Genomic DNA, 20,186 nt, shown 5'->3' with positions numbered 1-20,186 from the left:
ATTTCACTTTGAAGGATTTACTTTGAAGGATTTGCAATAGTAACTGTATAGTTAGCATGAAGTTCACTGCTCAGCCACACAAGACTCTTCATACTTTTTTTATTTTCCATAAGCTGACGATGGCAGTTTGCTAGCTCAGCTCAGAGAGCACTACACTGGTGACATCTGACACGCCTGCTTCTCTAACAGAGAAGTTCTGCATTCAAAGGCTATCACATATGCCTTCTCGTCAAAAATCACAAAAGGCTAACTAGTGCAAGTACAATTTTTATAGCTCACATAGCTTACTACAGAAATGCTTTCTTACAATAATCATATTAATTTCCTTGAAACACTAGTAGTACCTATCACCAGTCACCTAACAAACAGAACTGGAACAGAACACTAATGAAAGTAGTATCAATACGAAACAGGAAACATTTAAAACTGTACAGGTATTTCTTCTGAATGCTTTTATGTCTCTGTGTACAATATTTATCTGCCATAAGTTATCTTAAACTCAATATCCACAGAATGTTTTACACAATTTTCTTTTTAACCTAATAGAAAAGTTTCAAAAGCTACATTTTAGACAACTGAGAGCAACATATGTCACTGTCCACATAGCCTTTCATTACACCTTTTAAAAACAGGCAACTACACAGATATGCTGCTACGGGAAATTTCCAAGCATAACCTTCTCTAAGGAATCTTGAATGAAAAGTAAAACGTGGACTCTTCGTTTCCTAACAGCTAGATTGACAATGCCGTCATACCCCTACGAGGCTTCCAGCAGAGGTGCAGGCCCTGACCCGGCAAAGCCCTTCAGCACAGATGCATGGCGGTAATCCCACCGGAGCCAGCAATACTCTTTGCATGCATAAAATTACACAGATAGTTAAGTGCTTTCCTGGATGATACAGGAAATAGTTACAATATTGAAGCGTAAAGATCAATTAGCAGTCAGTTGTATGGTTTAAAGGATGCAGTTCCTACAGTCGTGCCAGCAGGACAGCTGACCTGCTAAATTTCCACTGAAGCCTCTATTTTACTCCAGAACACTTCAAACTAAAATAAAAGATGGCACAATAGGGAAAACATTAAAGAGAGTACAGATTCTCTCCAGGCACAAATTCACTCCAACAATGACTCAAGATGAACATCCACTGTCTCTTGCACAGACAAACCCACCTTTTCTTTGTTATATTAATAGCACACTTCAATAGATGTATCTTTTTAGGGGGCACTGAGGCTCCACTCCAGCAATTTGATCCATGTGGCTGGACTCTTGCAATGCAAGCAGAGCCTGGCTGAAATCATGAGGACTCTGCAGAAATGCAAGGTCTGCTCCCTGTGGACCAGACTGCAAAATCAAAATCGGACAGTAAAACCCGATGGTCTTATATCGTCCTCATAAAAATTAAATCACTGTACTTCAAGCATTTTTCAGATTAAAATATTACAGTAATACAGATATTTATTAAAGGTAATTGCTTGTATGTTTTAAAGCCCATTTCAGGAACGGCTATTAACAATTAATTTTTAGAACACTAACGATGAAATAAATTGGCAGTGCACTCTCACTTCCACTGTTATTAAGGTATGCTTCACTTTTTCTAACAAACAACCAACTAAATAAAGCTCCATGATAGCATGCAGGGAAAAAAAAAGAAAATCAGGTTTCTCAAAAAATTATCTGCAGTACCAAATGAAGTTTTTGAGATACCATTCACAAAATATGCTACTCTAAGTAAAATGGGAAAAACGTTATTCAATATTAAAAAGAGCATTAGCATCAGGATGAGACACCCTTCTAGTAGAAAAGGATTGCACACCAGATAGATACAAAGCTTCTTCAAGTTGTCAATTAAGAACAAAACATTGTAATATTTGGAATGACAGCAACATATTGTGCTGCCATGCAGTAAATCCATGTAAAATTTAAAAGCTTGAGGGGACAGGATGGCCTAGGTGGTCCTCTGACTTTAATGTAGATTAACTTCACCTCCAAATACAAAGAGAAATAAAGAAGGTTACAGAAAGCACATTAGCTGAAATACTGTCTTGTCATTAGGACCCTTTCTGTCATTTTCTAAAAAAGGTAATTTAACTGTTTGGTGGTCTCAGTTGACTGTACTGTGGTTATTTGACAAGACAAATCCTTCAGATATTTAAATATTTTTGCCTGCCAGTGATAACAGTGCAGCGGCTGAAAAGCTTGCATAAGAGTTGCCTGTACAACTCACATCAGTCTCAGACTCTAATCTTCATAGAAAATACAGAACTGTATTAAAACGTTTTGTTTCCTAGTGGCTAATGAGCAGATGTGCCCTCATGAACTTGCAAACGTCCTTAATTATCTGACTACTCCTGTCTTAAATGATCAAATCTCTCAATTCCAAACTGGAAAATTTTAAATTAAGACTTTTTTGCTCACACACGCACATTATGCATTTAAACTTGTTTTTTACTAATACTTTCTACAATAAGGAATATGATTTTTCACAGGGATTAAAAAGGAGAGTTTCCACTCTGGAAGACTGATAAGTTTTAGGTCAATTTTTTTTTTCAGACTACAGACTGTCCGTTCTTGACAGCGAGGGGGGAAGAACAACATAACAGCTTCCAACTGTTTCTCTAGAGGGTGTGTGTGTGTGTGTATATATATGTATATCCACATACATACATATACACACACACAGGCTGTATTAGCTGCCAGCCCTAAATACAGAACTAGTGCTAACTTCTTAATTAGGCTACCTGCCTCTCCTCAGTAGTGGAATAGATATAAACCAATTGTTACAGCCAAAGCCAGATGTGCATACTATTTAAGGTGCAGGAACAGCTAGAAATCTTGTCAACTAGGCCACAAAAATATATTATAAATAGTTTCAAGTACTGTGCCTGCTTCAGGGGCAGCTTGCCAATTTTTATTGTTAAGACAACCATATATTAAAATGTTCTCTTTTTGTAGTGCTATATGCAAGAGCTACATCATAAAGCGAAAACTTAACGGCTGTAGATAAGGAAATTGTGAAAATGAGCCAGAAATGACTATGGGTGGAGGAAGAAGAAGAAGAAAAAAAAAATATATATATATATATATATATATATATATTCATTCAGTTACAGTGGTATTCAAACGTTGCTTGCCACTACACGAGGCAAATAATTTTTGGCCAGAAGTCCCAAGTTTTATGATGATGAAATCTCTTTAAACACACATATAAATGGGTCTTTATATAAGGATAAAGATATGTCCCCATCACTAACTGTGTCAATGTAGCTACCTCACGAATGGGAAAATTGATCTGTATTTTGAATCAATATGAAGATGTGAAGGCAGCGGGTAGTTTTACAATTACTTTTTTAAACCAGTAACTATTTGGCAGCCACAAGCTACAAGGCTATTGCAGTTCAACATCAATTTTGTCACAAATAAGAACATTCTGTATTTTTATTATAAAACCTCAGTATTTTGTTCTTGAAAGAAAATATAGCTGAGAAATGCTACAAGAACTTCCAAGTAATTCATCCTCCTCCCCCCCCATTTTTAAATTAACCTTTGCACCTTAAAAGTCTGTGTTGAAACAGCAAATGTCAATTAAAGAAGAATAATGTATTAATGTAATCAAAGACTAACTCATAAATGCATATGTAATTACTCTGAATATATCATATGAGGGTAGATACGGGAACATTACAACTTATTTAAATCCTTTTATAAAGCTTATTATTGTGTTCAAGATCAATTACTCTCCATAAGTATCCGCAATAATGTTTACTCAGTGATCGATTGTTCAGGTTTCCTGAGTCCTGGAAGCTTTCTATCCTGTTGACCTGAATTTCACCCTCCTTGCAAAGGATACAGTGAAACGTACAGTAGTCTTTTCATTAAGCATTCTTTCTCAGTAGGTCAGGAATTGTGACACAGTTTTGAATCCTCATATATCTTCTTGGTGGGTTTAAAGTATGCAATTTATTTTAAGCAACTGTTCAACAGCTGCATTTCATCCAAAATTCTTCTGTGGCAAGTGAGCAGGTTTTTGTTTTAAAAAGGTTACATTTTAGTTTACTTTTAACTCCATAAAACTGATAATCTGTTATTTGCTTAAGATTAATGAAATAATGAATGACAATATTCTATTTACTTACTACAAAAATCTTTAAACGAGACAGTTTGAATACAAAAAGCAACTAAGAAATACATCCAAAGATGAAATCCTCAACAAGTGAATATTACAATGCAACTTTCTAAAGCCAATATTTTTCTTAGAAACACTACCTAAACACACTTTCCTCTATTTTAGTATTAATAGTTTCTCTATCACAGGACGATAGCGGTTTTGGTCTTTCGTTTTGTTTTTTTAGTTCAATCTTAGATGGGAGATATATAATTACCTAATTGGAGCCTATGCAATTTTTCCACCCTACAAATGGGTTAGTCGTACAGGATGGTATAAATTCAGTAAACTCCTTCCCCATCTGCTCAGCTTAAAAGGTAGAAATTGTCAGTACGCTTTTCTCGTTCAGATCACTGGTCCTAATTTTAACCGCATCACCATGGCATTGATTACTATGACTACTAAAAGTGAAAATTACTTGAAGTTCTGTACTTACAAGAGTTATTCACTTATGTCAGCAACCTTTCATAAGTGACCAGAATGTTCTTTCCTATGCCTGTAAGAGCAGCAGCTTTGGTGAACTCCACTGCTATATTAAAAGCAAAACAAAAAACCTCCTCCAATTAAAGAGCAGCCTTGTACTCGTCATTCCTCCGGCTCAAGGCTTCAAACAGGCAAAGCCTTTTAATGAAAATACATAGACAAACGCATGCATAGAGTTACATCCCTAGCAAGGGAAATAAACCATTTTCTAATCTAACTCTTTTATGCTAATAGCAACTGCCTTTACCAGAGCCAGGCCTAATGCGCTGCTTTGGGAGATTGCTTTTAGGCAGAACTAGTGGCGCATTTTCAGATTGTTCAGAAATGCAGCAAATGATGCTCTGTAAATAAAAGACAAAGTCCATCTGCTGAATTCAGACATATTTGGGATATGAGAAATAGGTTTGTGAGAGGAAGGCAAGGTGAATATCACGTCTTTCCACAAATTATGCAAAGATTACACATCACGTGCAAACATTAGCACATCTACAGAGAATGATGCGCAGTTAAAAGCTACACACACACACACACACACACACACACCTCTTAGCTTACTGTAAATACTGATCCAAAACAGCCAGATAGAGGAGTTTTCACTGAGCTCAAAATAACCTCCTGTTTTAATTCTGTAACAAGACAGAAGCCTTGCGGAATCTCAGTGGATCTCAATTTTGCAGATAAGATGTCAAACTCCTCCTGTCCACTACCATATTCTACTGCTTCAGAGGAAATACAGTTAAGATTAGCAGGATGCTGGCGATTATATATCAGCTCTCATGCAAGCCATCAAGTTTGCATGAATTGGAAAAATGTTAGGTTCCTGTCTAGAATAACAATAAAGTAAAGGCTGTCAAACATCTCCAACAACTGTGTAACCAACCATTCAGCACCAGCACCACTGTCCCACTGTTTTCCATTAATTCAAATCCATTTCTGTTTCTCAAAAGCCTGATGTAGGTACTTGTGTTCATGCACAACTGTAAGAGGCCCTATGATTTCCAAACTATCTGCAGCTATGGAATGTTTTTTTTAAAAATCATTCAGATTTACTCTAACTTCTGTTTAAACAGTACAACCCAGTCTACTTTAAGCTTTAGACCAGCTTCTGGTCATTCTGCACATTGGTAGGAACTGGGTCCTACAGGGAGAGAAGCAACAAGTCCTCCTTACCTTTTAGTGCTGTTCACCACCCATTTTGTTTCTGACCATTGCATCTGCTCCCTTCCAACAGTATAATTAAACTCCTTAAAAGCTACAGAATAAAGGTGATGAAATATGGAATGCAATTTCAATTTGTTCACCTGTAATTGGACACAACCCAACTGAACGGGTAAGATTTTGTAGCAGATGCAAAATGTTTTCAATGTACAAAAAAAATTCAGAGCTTACTTTCCTTTCTTCTATGTCTTTCTGAAAACTTGTGGAGCTTGCACCAATCCTCTATGATTAGCTATAGAAGGAAGCTTCCACTTAGAAAGCAGCGTGAAATGGTTTAACCGTAAGACTTCTGTCCAATAAAGTTTTTGAAAAATGACCTTCTCTCCTGAGTAGCCAAGGGGGAAGAGTGCTCTTTTAAGAATATGTAGAAATTAGCTCAAGTAGACATCAAGGCACTATGTCCCACACATCTAATCATCAAATTGTTTTACTTTCCTTAAGATAAAGTCAAAAGAAATTATATTTTTTTCTGATCTTTACATTCCATCTGCTGGCCAGTATGACAGCTCTGAACTGTATGTCTCTATCTTTAACAGCACCCAAGGGAATAAAGCCCTGTAGCATGACAGTCTCTAAGTCCTAACAAGCCCCAAAAGCCTATAAGGCTTTCTTTTGCAAGGAAAAGTGCAAGTGGTTTGCTGAACTTTGAGTGTACAATAATCCAATGTATTCTGCCCTGTGGAGAGAAGACAAGCAGATGGGATTTGACAATGCTAAAGCAAGCTGTGCTGTGTGACCTTTTGCTCTCCCAGACTCTTTATCCTCAGAAATCGTCCTTTAGAAACAAAACAGTTTCTATACTGGATCATACCTGTGCATGCTGCGTGACACATATTCTTGCCCTGTTAGCACTCCAAATCTTTTCAAAAAGTAATCTTAAGGAGCATTTTACCTACATTCATTATTTTACTAACAGGGTGACACAGCTACGTGGTTGGGGGAAAATGGGCACTTCTTGGATTTGCTGCATTAGATGAAGTATGTTATTCTTGTTTCACCATCTGAGAACAGAAGGGCAGATTAAAAACCAAATTCATTTGATCACATTCAGGTATGGAAGTAAATCAGAGGCTTAGCATGAGATCTGTTCTAATAAATGATAATACTTATGTGATGTCTGAAAAGACATAGCTCTCTTTACCACCACATCCCATGTTCAAAGAATTCTAACATTCAAGTTTACCTGCATGATTTTTTATGAACCAGTACAATGAAGTGTGTTAATTTATTTTGCTTTTTAAATAGTGAAAAGAGACTGCTTATTTGTTAGAGCAGTCATGTAAAAATGACAGGTAAATCATCAATTTAATGAAGTGAATTAATTCCTCATTTAATATTACTGAACATATATCCAGACCAGGGATATTAACTATATAACTAGTAACTATTCACTCAGCATGGTGTTACAGCTACATCAAAGGAAAACTTGCACCCAGGTCCACTAAAAAAAGGCACAGGCAAATCTCAACCAGAGAGACCTGGAATAACCCAGAAGATTATGTATAAGTCTAATTACGTGTAAGTCACAATAAATAACGCCTACTTGAAGTTGCCATAAAAGTTAACCAGAGCTCAAATATGGAAAATATTGCACAGATGGCAGCTCAGAATAAAACAAAACAATGACAACAAAAACATATCAAGACAGCCAGGTAAGTATGAATTCGACTGCTTTTAAAAAAAACTAAGCCAAAATTAAATATTTGACTCCTTCTTTAAGAAGATAGGCAGAGGACAAGGGGACAGAAAGAACTGCAGTCACCCACCCAGCCCCTCAGTTCCCTCACTGCCCTTCCACTAATCCTTAAGAAAGGTAGTCACAAAGCCTCAAGAGGACACACATTAATAAGTTTCACAAAGATGATCAGCATTTACAACTTGCTAACCACTCTTGTTAAGGTGCACGTTCTCCCTGACAAAAAATCCCACTCTGAATCAGCCTATTCTGAGGCTTCAGGGAAGGAGAATACAAGGAAGCCTTTTATTCCCTTCTCTCTCAAGCTGCAACTCCCTACTGCAAGTTCATCCAAAAAACCCCAGTGACTTGTTCTTTAGGCAGAACCCTCCTAATCTGCTGCAGCTGAACTACCTCAGCCTATCAAGTAGGAAATCCTTTTATTGCTTTGGCCTATAAGCCTCTTATCGCCCAATTCTGTGAGGCTGAGAAATAGCTGTTTTCTGCTCATTAATCCTACAATGACTGTCAGAAGGGGACATATACCTTCTCACTCTACTCAAACACAAATAACTAGGTTTCATCAAGTTCTTCACTATCTACTTAGTCAAATCTCACTCTACAAGATTTTATAGAAATTGGAACAGCAGTAGAGAAGCTTCTGCACTTTCATGAAATATACATAGTTGGTGCTGTAAAAATTTTTAGAGAACTTGGTTTAATATAAAATATTGACAGTAGAGCTGATAAGAGGCCAGAAAGAGGAAAATTATCCATATCTGGAGGTCAATTCTAAAACCATACAAACCCTACCCCACTGTCTGCAACACAGATACGAGCAAATTGCTTATGAAATGAACATTTTGTTTTTTATCAACTAAGCACAACAGTTGTTAGAAGTGCTGTATGGATGAGTATGAAGAGTTTCTGCTACAGTTTATGCATATCTAATTAGTTTATCTGTCTTAATTATTGTGGAGGTCATGGATGACATGGGTTTAAAGACAGCTCAAAGAGAATAAAAATAACCAGTTGAGTTCTTGCCTTAATTAAAATACCAATTAATACTCCCACAAAAGGTTTTTTTTTCCCTCCTATACACTTAAGCAAAAAGAAATTACTAAATTAATATGTACATTTATTTAAGATTGGAATTGATGTCTTCTATGCTAAACAGCACTGCAAATATGACAGATTTCACTAGATGTAAAAGTTGTTGTGCAATATGTATAATTTAATATTTTACATTCATGTACCTGGATGGACAGACACAAGCTTACCTGTGTAATTAAAAAACAAACAAAAAAACCCTTCCATAGTTTGTGTTGAGAGAAATGTTAAAGTGGCAAACTGTGTTAAGATCACAGATATCTCACATCAGTTGTACCTTTTATTTTAACTATAAATGTCACACTTCATCATGCAGCTGTCAGCTTCTTTTAATGTGCTAAATATTATCATGTAAGCACAGAACTTGACACGATGTAACACAACAATTAAAATAAAAAACAAGTCAGCTTTGACACCATGTCATTTTTCCATTTGCTGCAAATTAAAAGAAAGGGAAATCAAAAGTACAAAAGTAAAAGCCATTTAAGAAAAAAGTTTGCAAAGAAAAAAACAGCAGTTACTATTTCCCTCTCATGTTATGTCATTTTGTTATGTTCAGCCTAAAAAAGAAGTGTCCACAGCTTTAGTGCAGCTAATTACAAATTGACACCAAAAGACATCAAGAAGAATGTCTGAAGTCTAAAACTTCTCAAAAGATTCTGTTGTAATAAATACACTTCCCATTGTCAGTTCCATGAAAGCTGACATCCACGGAACTAAGCAATTATTTTTCACTTTCTATCCTACCCTTTTTTCAGTTTCTAACCACTGAGGTACTGCTGCAGCATGTTAAAAGAGCTGATGCTTTTCAAACCAGATGCAACAGCTTTTAAGTGATGCCTGAAGCAACTCCTGGTAATAATGGAGAAATGATGAACTCCAGATAATTAATACTGAAATAGGTTATGTATTACAAATTTGATTTACCATATTCTCACGCACAGTGCTAAATAAAAGTGCCTGAACGTTTCAGAAACTAACTCCTTAAAAAAGGAAAATGCACATCTGGAAAAGTAAATTGTTGTTAATAAGATTTTTCCTGTTGTAACATTTCTCTGTTCATTTACCTCAAAATCTAAAACCACATTTAATATATCAGCAGCAAAAAAAAAGCTTGGGCCCAATGGAAAGTTAGCGGCATCTGTCGCAAACACAGAAATGTCACAGGCCTAACGTTTGCTCAGGCCATACCATGACACAAGCAAAATCTCTTTGGCCCAGGGAAGAAATGATGACAGCAGAGCCAGTTTGCAGACAGGAAGGAATGAGTCAAGCAGAAAGAGGCTAGAGGCCTGTCCTGGGAAGGGCTTATGCAGACATTTGAAAAAATTTCCTGTAAAACCATTCTCTTAAAACATTGTATTAACACAAATCCCTTTTTCCCCTTTATGGAAATAAGAGGAAAGAGGAACATGGAAAATCCTGGGAAGTTTCACCCCCAAATAACTCATAACTTCAGAACTTATTTCTGCTGACCTATTTTGACGCATTCCTAAGAATTTTCAGGCCAGTAGCCTGCTAAAGTTAAGATTAAGAACATTGTCATTTTGAGATTTATGTTAGAGTGCTACTGCACTTTTAAGCCTGCTTTATTTTATTTTTTTTTTTTTTGAGTATGACAGCACATTACAGAAAAAAAAAGAAATGAAAAAGCTGGTGTTGATAAAAACAAAGACCAAAAGACACACAAATAAAAATACACAAGTGAAGTAATACAAAACAACCTTAGACCTGCTTTTAAAAAGACATCTCCCAGTAAACCAACTCCATGGGTAGTTTGGACACCAGTGAAGTTGCTAGGAATTTGATCTTTGAAGATCACTCTTTAACTAAAAACTAAAAATTATTAACATTGACTACACTTGTATATTTCTAAAAATTTAGATTGTATTATACTTGAGTAACATTTATGCTGAAGTGTGTATATATATATATATATATATATATATATATATATACACGTACAACTAAATAGTATTTCTAGAGGACTATATACACCTACATGAAGACTTCAAAAAGTGATCACGATGAAGGCAAAGAAACTGACATCATCATACTTCAGAATGAACACACAACTGAATTCTCTCTTCTATTCTTACAGTTTACCTAGCCCTTAAAATGTTTAAGTGCTATCACAGATATTCGTATACATACAAGGGAAAAAGAAGAGAGGAAAGGTCTTGTTCTTGTGGGCATGGACATATCCATCTGAGAAAGTTCATACAATTTATTTGTTATATTTAATCCCCCAAAATTCTACCGTACCATCCTGGTACAAAAATAAGTCCACAGTGTCCTTTACGTTACAGGCCTTGGTAAAAGATGATGTCATTGATTTGCACACCTAGGACTTCAGATGAGAAAAATTCAAGTTCAGAAACAAAGGAGACAAACTCTTCATTTTCTTCTAACACATGTATTTGATTATGTATACTTAATACTGTAAACAGTCTGAGAACTGAGTTCCGTGTTGAAATGGTGATAAAATGCAACAGACATCATACCTGCACTTCTAAGGTTAGGGTCTAGGTCTGGCATTTCCTTTGATGCTTCTGGACTCACACTGTAGATAGATGCTCCTGCTTCACTGACAATGCTGCAAAATAAAATGGTAAATAATCAAAAAACATACAACTGAGAATAACACACCTGGAAGATTTATCAGTGTCTTAATTGAGTATTTGGATTTATTTTTAAAGCTTCATTTTTAAAAAAAAATTAAATGAACTGAATACTTATAAAAGAAAGCTAGTACAAAGGGAAAGATCTCCATTTAAGCCAAAACTCCCATCCCTGACTTGCAACATTCACTTTTTCAATTCTGTCTCTTTTATAAATATACACCATATGTGATATCAACCTCTGTAGTATTCTTATCACAGAGAAAATGAACACGAGAAACAAGTGTTACTAGAAGTCAATAGACAAACAGGCTTCCAAAAACCAAACGAGAACAAAAACCTACCCATTTCATTAAAATCACCTAGATTCTGAAGTTTAATGTCAATTAAACTACTGAACATATGCAAGTCATGTGTGCACACACCTTTGTCCAAAGCTAACTGCCTACAATACTCAGGAAAAAAAAACACCTCTATACAGACTGAGCCGCAGAACTGCAGCTCACTCCTCAGCGAGCATTTAATACCGTCTTCTCCCTGCTCTAACTGCCATCCCCAAAGAAAAACACAGACTCGATGTCTTCAGTAATTTGATCTACAGTTTGTGTATCTACAGCACACCTCAAACCCATTCAGTAACGATAAACTCACCAATTCAAATCACAGCACATAATTAAAAAATCCTCAAGTGCTCTACTTCCACTCAAGAGAGAACTGCAATCAAATATTTGCAGTCTAAGTTTATTTGCAGCTGTGAAATTTTGACACCAGTGAATCAACAGCATATTTCTTCATATAACTTCAACAGAACTTGAATTTCACGGCAATAATTAAGGCATGGTACACGTCTGCGCAGGAGAGGAATACTATCAGTTTCAGAGCTATTTTTACTTTTTTTTTTTTTTATTCCACCCTTATAATAACCTTATCTTCACCATAAGAAGGGAAACCATAGCCCTTAAGAAACAGACCTTTGAATAAAATCATATCTTTGCCCTATATTGTTTTTAAATGAGACTAGAAATTTTGCTTTTAAGAACAGTTAGTAGGTCAAATTTAGGAATAAAGAAACTGATACTTAGAAGCCCAATCCTTTAGAAAAAGCTGGAGAATAGCTCGGAGATAAAGCACATTCCCATTCAGTGCTACAAGCACGTTAACATTAAAAAAGGTAAAATGCAAAAAATATAAAAGGTATGAATTTTTTACTGTTGCTGTAAAACCGGTATTTTTTTATTATTTGCTATTTTAGCAAAACTGGAATTTTTGCTGTATACATGTCAGATTTTGTAGTTATTGGAATCTCAAAAAAAAACCAAACAAACACAACAACATTTCAGGATTACAAACAGACTGAATCTTTCAATAAATACAGAGAATAAACCCTTGTTCTCTTTAGCGTTCCCGTAACTTCAGAACCATTCAAACAACTGGTTTAACAGAACAGATAATCACTCAGGCCAGTTGGTCAGCAGGCAGGACTAGGCAAATGGAAGCGAGATTGTTTACATGATCTTTTAAAAAGATTCAGTGTTACAGACACTCCTTCGATAGAAATGGCATTCAGAACATGGTCCCACAGCAGACAGTAACTGACAGTCATCAGCAAAACTGATCGCAAGACACGGTCATATCACAAAAATGCAACTGCTGAAAAATGAAGATGTTGACAGAAGCCTTAAACTGATTTTCCTGATGAACTGGTAGCTTGAAGAACAATGCAACAGAATGTATTTCTTAACCTGTTCACACATTATATAGGCAGCATCTGGCAAGCTCTCCCTTTCTTCATAAAAGAGAAATTGCTTCCAAAAAACCCACACACATTAGCACATACTACTAACAGCTTTAACTAACTTCTCTTCAATCTCTTTATTCCAACAGGTCCAAAAGCTAACTTCTCATGCAACTTCTAAATTTAATATAGTTTCTATTGACATTGCATTTTGATTAAAAAAAAAATCACATTCACCATTTTGCACCTTTTTTTTTTTTTTTAAAAAAACAGTGCCATACAATAAGTTGCATTACTACATGCAACATTTCCTGATCCCTCTCACTACCTTGAAAAGTTAAAAAACAAAACAAAACAAAAAACACCAACCAAACAAAAAACATGAAGGAGACTTGGATGGGAACTTTAAGACACCTGACGTTTTATTGATTCTCATTAATGCTATATCGACAATTTTCAGAACGGAGGAACGCAGCTATACTAGGATTCTACAGTAGGAAAAGGAAATAATTGTGCCAAATTTTAAAGTGGGTAGCACAAGAACTCCCTGCTAGAATAAGTAAATAAAATTTAGGATGGGAGAGAAACAGTTGGAAAGAGCACATTTCCTTTTCTCAAGTGCAAGAAAATTTATTCACCGGCTCCGGGGGTGGGGGGAAAGGCAAGGGGAAAGCCAAGTAAAAATGTATCTCAAGCAGGAAAACAAAATATAAAAAGCACTTTCAGAAGACGCATGTGCTGGCTACTTGACAGCCACTCGGAGAAGGTTTTGTATACGCACGCAGTTATTCCACAAACTATTTGGTGTAGCAGACTTGAAAAAGAAAGGGTAAGAATTTCTGCTCACTGAGCCCCATACCACTGCCCCTAGGACGGTGAAACCCAGACGTTAAATACATTTAAGTCATTACCCAGAGCAAATGTGTAGGGCCCAAACTCCAAAGAAACCATTCTCAGGTTCGTTCAACCATACTCAACTAAGATTTTACAGACCTATTAGTGGCTGTCGTGTGGTTTTATTCAGTTTGTTTTTAGCTACAGCGAGGTGGTTACTAATGCAACGCTGGCACATGCAATGCTCTAACATTTAGCTCGGTCACAATGCTACGATTACAAGCAAAATAGGTTTGGGGTTTTCTTCGCAGCTTTTCTGGATTTTCTTCTTCAACTGGGCAAGAGAGCACCACTTTGGTTCAGAGACAATTTGTTGTTGTTGTTCTTTTTTCTTTTAATTCTAATACTCTTTTTTAAAAAACAGGATGTCATATAGGACAATTTACACTAATTTAATGTTGTAAACTGCTCTGCTTTCAAAGAATAAGCATTTTTAATGTCAGAGCACATTGAACCAAAACCAAACCTGCTCAAACCAGTGGGCTATACAAATTTACTCTGAAATTCTGTGGTCCACACAGTTCTTAATTTACTTTTTTTTTTTTTTTTAATAAAACAAGGACACAATTTGACAAGAGTTAAATAAGGTCCTTAGAATCTTCATAAACATTGGTAAATTGTATCTAAAACAGTTAATAAATATTTAACTATAAACTTATATATTTATAACTAGATATTTTTTTCTATTTTAACTTTTCAAGCCAAATAATGTATTAAAAAACCTTCCCACTCTTCCCCAAGTAAAGGTAAGAAAATATATATTTCTAAACATTTCTTGAGGAAAGATTCTTGTAGGGACCAAAATAATATCAGTTAAAAATTTTTGGTAATGTTGTTATTTTGCTATTTTAAGTCAGTATGTAGTAGAAAAATAAGCAAGTGATTGTGATAGCCTACACTTATAATACATGAGCAGACAAGTTTCATAAAGCACTCTCTGAATTAGCAAAAAAAAAACAAACAAAAAAGCAGGTAAAGATTCTTCTCTATAATCTAATCTTTTAAAAGTGCCCAAAAGGAAGCTGCTACACAGTATTTCAATTTACTGTTATTGACTGCACAAATAGGCTTGCTGTATTTGCAAATATATAAATTTTCTCTTATTGACTGCGATAGTCTTTTATTTTTAAGACCTTTGAAGAATCATTAAACCAACATTAAATGTATTCTGCTAGCACCACCTGGTGGTCCCTCAGCTTTATGCTGGAAACCATGCTAGCTGTATTCCAGAGGCTTGAAGTAGCTTTTTAACTATAACAAGGTATTTTCTTACTCATCTTAAACAAGCACTGTATATTTGATATGAAGAGCTGTTCAAAACATTGAGATTTCCAATCCCTTAATTTTTACAGGAAAAAAATGTCTTCCTTGTGAAAAAAAATAAAAAATCCAATACCTACTTTTTTTGTAATTCAAAGCTACTACATACCTACAAAACCCCGGAACAAAGATAACATTTAACAAGCTCGAGTTATTCAAGTTGTTCAGATGTTGCAATTTCATGTACATGCATAAAACAGCACTTTTTTTTTTTTTTTTTTAAGAACCTTTTGAGCCCTCAGATAGTAAGTTTTTGCTGAAAACCTATTCAAAACTAAACATAAAAATCTAACATATAAGGAATTACATGTCAGGCCAGAGATTTCTACAGTTAAAGATGAATACAGCTTTCTGACATCTTCATAAACTTAACCAATATTTCAGACTATTTTATTACATTGGAGTCACTTCCCCACAATCAAATGCAACACCAGATTAATGACAGAAAAGCAACTTCATACAAATTGACATGATTTGCTGTTTCTACAATCTCCAAAACACTGATTTACAAACAAAAGCCTTTAAAATAACATTTTAAGAAATGAGAACAGCACAAAGAAGTGACCAATGTCACTATTTGGAAGAAAGTCATGGTCATTCTAAAAGCAAAGGCTATGCTCATCTCAAAATGGGCCCAGATTTTCCCATTTGGTTATAAAAAGATGATTTTCGACAAAATACAGTTTCCCTCACAGTCATAATTTAATGGTTAACTCATCTAATCAAAGGTGTTTTGTGTGTGCATGTGTGTGGTTTTTTTTGTTTTTGACTTTAAATCAGCTTAACTAATAAATTTAATCTTCATAACCCTGTGGCAACAGAAGTTGGAGGCTCCAACTGAGGGCAGAAGTACAGAAGGGTCAAAAGATTGTTCAGTGTTACTTATTCAAGTAATTGGTTTAAGAATTACACAGGACAGGAAGAAATAAAATAACCAAAACGTTTGCTAGAAAAGTACAGTACATTTAGAAGCTGGCTTAGAATGCTACAAGTTTTAATTAGGTTCATAAACTGATTAGAAGCAAACTGAGCAGACCCAGGGAAGACTTAAATAAGTACAGGTTCAAAAGACAATTGGGCTGTTTTCGTCAATGAGAAATCCATTGGGTCTTGCTAAAAACACAAGTCACAAGTACCTCCAGAAGAGCTTTGAAGTAAGAACAGTTGAGATCTAGGAAAGTGCTGGAGACACAACGTATCTACGTCTGTCCTTATACTTTCCCCTGTGTACCCATTCCTGGCTGCTGACCAAAACCACCCAGGGGAGGTCAAAGAAACGCTTCCAATGAAACACCAATCCCCTTACTTGCCCTTCGACTTGCGGATCACTTGTTCTTTTCAGGCTGAAGAGGACACTTGGCTGTGGGACAGCCCACCCAGCTCCTCTTCACCACCACCAGCGGTGAGCTGCAGGTTTCTTGCCATCCCACACATTGCTGCCTGTTTTGGACATGTTTTTTGGACACAACGGCACAGTTCCCTGACTGGGAGCTGCAGTCCCAAGCCAGCTGTGCAAGATGCTGTCACTTACTCAGCACCTCGCCACAGGAACAACAGGACAACAGACTTGACAAACCCTGGATCTGACAAAGCAGTTTTGTTGTTTTTTTTTTTTTCCTTCCCACCTCCTCTTATGAGGAACATATGTCATGAAAATGCAAGATAAAAACGTTCTGGTATACACTCAATAATGTATTCCAAGAGTAAGAAGCCCCAAAAGATTTTAAAAAGCTTGTCATTCTGACAGATGAAATTGAACTCAAAATCTGGTCTTTCCCCCATGCCCAGTGATGTTAAAGAAGGATGTAAAGCAAGATGTTAGGATCATGAAAAAACATTACACTAGAAAGCAATCATTATTCAACAGAATCAAGCCAAGAAACAGACAATTCATCTGTGCTTTTAAATAACCCAAGGATTTATCTTTGAATTTTAACAACATATAGAACTCAGGAGATATTCCAGTATCAAATATAATTCACAATGACAAAATACACTGTTGGATAGGAAAGGGATTTTTATCTAATTTCCATTACTTAATTCAAAAACTTTCAGTCACTACACAGCACACAAATTCGGCTTATATGGAAGATCATCCTTCAAAATCAGTCACACAAGACAAGAGGTGCTATGGTCTTCTTTTGCAAAACCGAACAGAAAAGCTCATGGTGACTGCCAATCAATCAGACCTGGGGGGCGGGGGAAGACAAGTTTTAAAGAACAGGTCCCATTCAGGAGCTCCCAAGCACACAAGAAGCCAGGCACACAAGGTGCCTTCAGACAGCCCATCAAATTATAAGCAGTGATACAGACAGCGCGTTGTTCCTCAGCCGCATTCTGCAAATCCCTATAGAAAATATCTGGTGAAACTGCTTACAAGTGTTTTGAATTAACAGCCAAGTCTGTAAATGTTTCTACCTTTGGTGAAAGATTCAGTCAGTATTTTGCAAAATTTACCAGAAATTACAGTATGCAAAGAAGAAAGTAATCTCATCCTGACCAACCCATAATGTGCTTTTTAAAATGATTAAGCTGTTTCAAATCAGGACTGTCATGCAGCAAATTCAAACACAGAACAACAATATGTCTTTCGGTCACAAACGCTGTTTGTGAAAGAGCATGCTGACCTACAGCAGGGGTAACAAGCAGCTGATAAAGCAGCTTCTGAAATCACAGAATCACAGAATGTGATTGAAATGCCATAATTTCAAACCAACCATCAAATTAATATGGTAAACTTAACCTATTTCTCTCCTATTCCGTCACAAATGGTATTTAGCACCAGAGCAGCTTTTTTGGTAGGCAGCATATATCTTCAGAACCTACTGAACAGAACAGAACGAGGCTGTTTTGTACCGGTGTTCAGCAAGGCCATTTAATCAGCTTGTACCATTGCTTCCAACCATTAAAAGTTACATGTCTCGTAAAACAACGCTAAGTCTTAAGAAGGTTTTTGACTTTCTATTTTCCCAGTATGTTTACACCAAACCAAACTTCACTACAGAATTGAAATGCACTCTACGAGATAAAGAAAATATGTAAAAATAAACAATAATAAAAATATGTAACAGGTCTAGTATTCCAACATCAGATAAAATGCAAGAATTCCCCAATGTGTCTGTTTTATATGAAATTAAAAGGAAAAGGAATACAAGAATCAAAACCAGTGTAAGTATGCAGTTTGGCTGCAGACCTGCAGCTAGACCTCTGAGAACAAATGAAATGTATGACAAATATGTGAAAATTAGGAAATATATTCAGAAATACAGTTACTGAAATCATTGCCTTCAAGTATTACCCACTTCCTTGCATGCTGGGAAATATTAGGGCTATTGAACCCCAATTTAGACCTCTACTGCTTTGCAGTAGACAAGAGGACAGTGTGTCGATTTCATATGCTAAGAACATTTTGCATGTACTCAAACACAAAAAGACATTTCAAGCATATGAACAACTACACTGAGCCACACAACCCGACTGCCTCCTTGTGAGGCACTAAATAGGTTTCAAAAGTATGGGGGGAGCAACTGTAGCATGGGATTTAAATGTTTCTCCTTTAGAAGAGTTAGTACTCTGGAAAATGCAGTCCAGTTAGTTCTAGTACCCTCCTGATTATCCTAGATGAAACATTTCACTGATTAGAATCAGAAGAGTTCACAATTTTCTTATTTCAGCTCCTCAGCTACTGTCATTCCTCTCCCCAAAACCCAGGGGTGTTCTCCCAACAGTTCAACAGTATGACAATTCCTATGCTTTACCAGTAGAATAAAATAGGTTTTAGAATTACTGCAAGATATAACAATGAGTTACCATGCTTTCATTTCTTCCATATTAGCTGTAACTCCGTGAGCCCCTAAATCAAACAAAAACTACTTACCGTACTAAACTAATAAAACTAACTGTATAGCTATGGCCTGCAACCCTTTATTCATTTGTCTATGAACCATGCCCTCAGCACATCCCTGTGAAGGAAAGAATGATCATATATCTGTCTTCATCTTGTCTGAAAACAATGACATTTTTCAGTAAGAAAAGGGTCCAAATGGCAGGTGTCAAAGAGCTTTAGCTTCACACGTGGTGCTAGGAGGCAGAAAAAACAACAGCAGCGTGTGGCCATGTCAGAGCTGTACAGAAGCTGCCGTACAAGTGCATATCTGAAAAGAGCAAACCTCATAGCCTGTTAAATCAATCTAGTGCCAGATGCTGTTATCTGAACAAAATCGGTGCTGCGGATTCATCCCCAGAAGAAATACACGTCCCATGCCTGTAGTGAAAAGTGAAAGACCTAGTGTGGCACGTCTCGAGACTGAAGGTGACAGTTACCTGTGACTGCCCCCACCGTTTCTATTGACAGTTTCAGAAAACAGGTCCTGTCATTGCTCATAAGGCAGTTGGAGTGGAAGCTCCTTTCTGCTCTTGCACAGGACTTTAAAATCTGAACTGCATGTCCAAAATCTACTTCCAAGTTAACCATGCAACTAAAAAGCAGTTGGTTCATTTACTTTAAACACTGTAGTACAGTAGGAACTCGAGAGCGAGAATCAACTACTGCTCTTCTCCGCGTTGGAGCAGTGCTATGGAAAGGAATCATGGCAATATGCATAATATTACAGGTTACTATATTACCTTAATAGAAGAAAACAAGTTTAAAAATAAAAAAGCACATTTCATGTGATTACAAAATGGTAGCAGTAAAGTACACCCAAAAGAATTAATAGTAATTAAATATATCCACAACAACTAAAAAGTTACCTATCAATAGCCAATTAACATCAATATTAGAACAAAGGAAGGACAGGAAAAAAGGCTTCAGGATTGACACGGGAAATCGAAGTGCAAGAATCTACGTATAAAAACAAAATAGACTTGAAAACTGATTGTTCCTTATGAGTACACTTTATAATTTCAAGACCACTCTGCCAACACTCAGTTTTACACAACTAAATTATCTCAATGACCTCAAGTCA

At 36.2% G+C, this 20,186-nt stretch overlaps 1 protein-coding gene across 10 annotated transcripts in view; it reads right to left on the bottom strand.

Annotated features, from left to right (window-relative positions):
• Positions 1 to 20,186, bottom strand: part of SRBD1 (S1 RNA binding domain 1) — a 127,677-nt gene that overhangs the window by 54,083 nt on the left and 53,408 nt on the right. For all 10 annotated transcript variants that reach the window (XM_035559707.1, XM_035559734.1, XM_035559758.2 and 7 more), the window contains one exon: positions 11,154 to 11,245. In XM_035559707.1, the coding sequence (XP_035415600.1) occupies positions 11,154 to 11,245 (92 nt within the window). The remainder of the gene's footprint in view (positions 1 to 11,153; positions 11,246 to 20,186) is intronic.

This window comes from Cygnus atratus, chromosome 3 (assembly GCF_013377495.2).
Source record: "Cygnus atratus isolate AKBS03 ecotype Queensland, Australia chromosome 3, CAtr_DNAZoo_HiC_assembly, whole genome shotgun sequence".
Classification (NCBI taxonomy): domain Eukaryota; kingdom Metazoa; phylum Chordata; class Aves; order Anseriformes; family Anatidae; genus Cygnus; species Cygnus atratus.
Note: the sequence above shows the minus strand (reverse complement) of the source record. Positions and strands in the feature narration are given on the sequence as shown.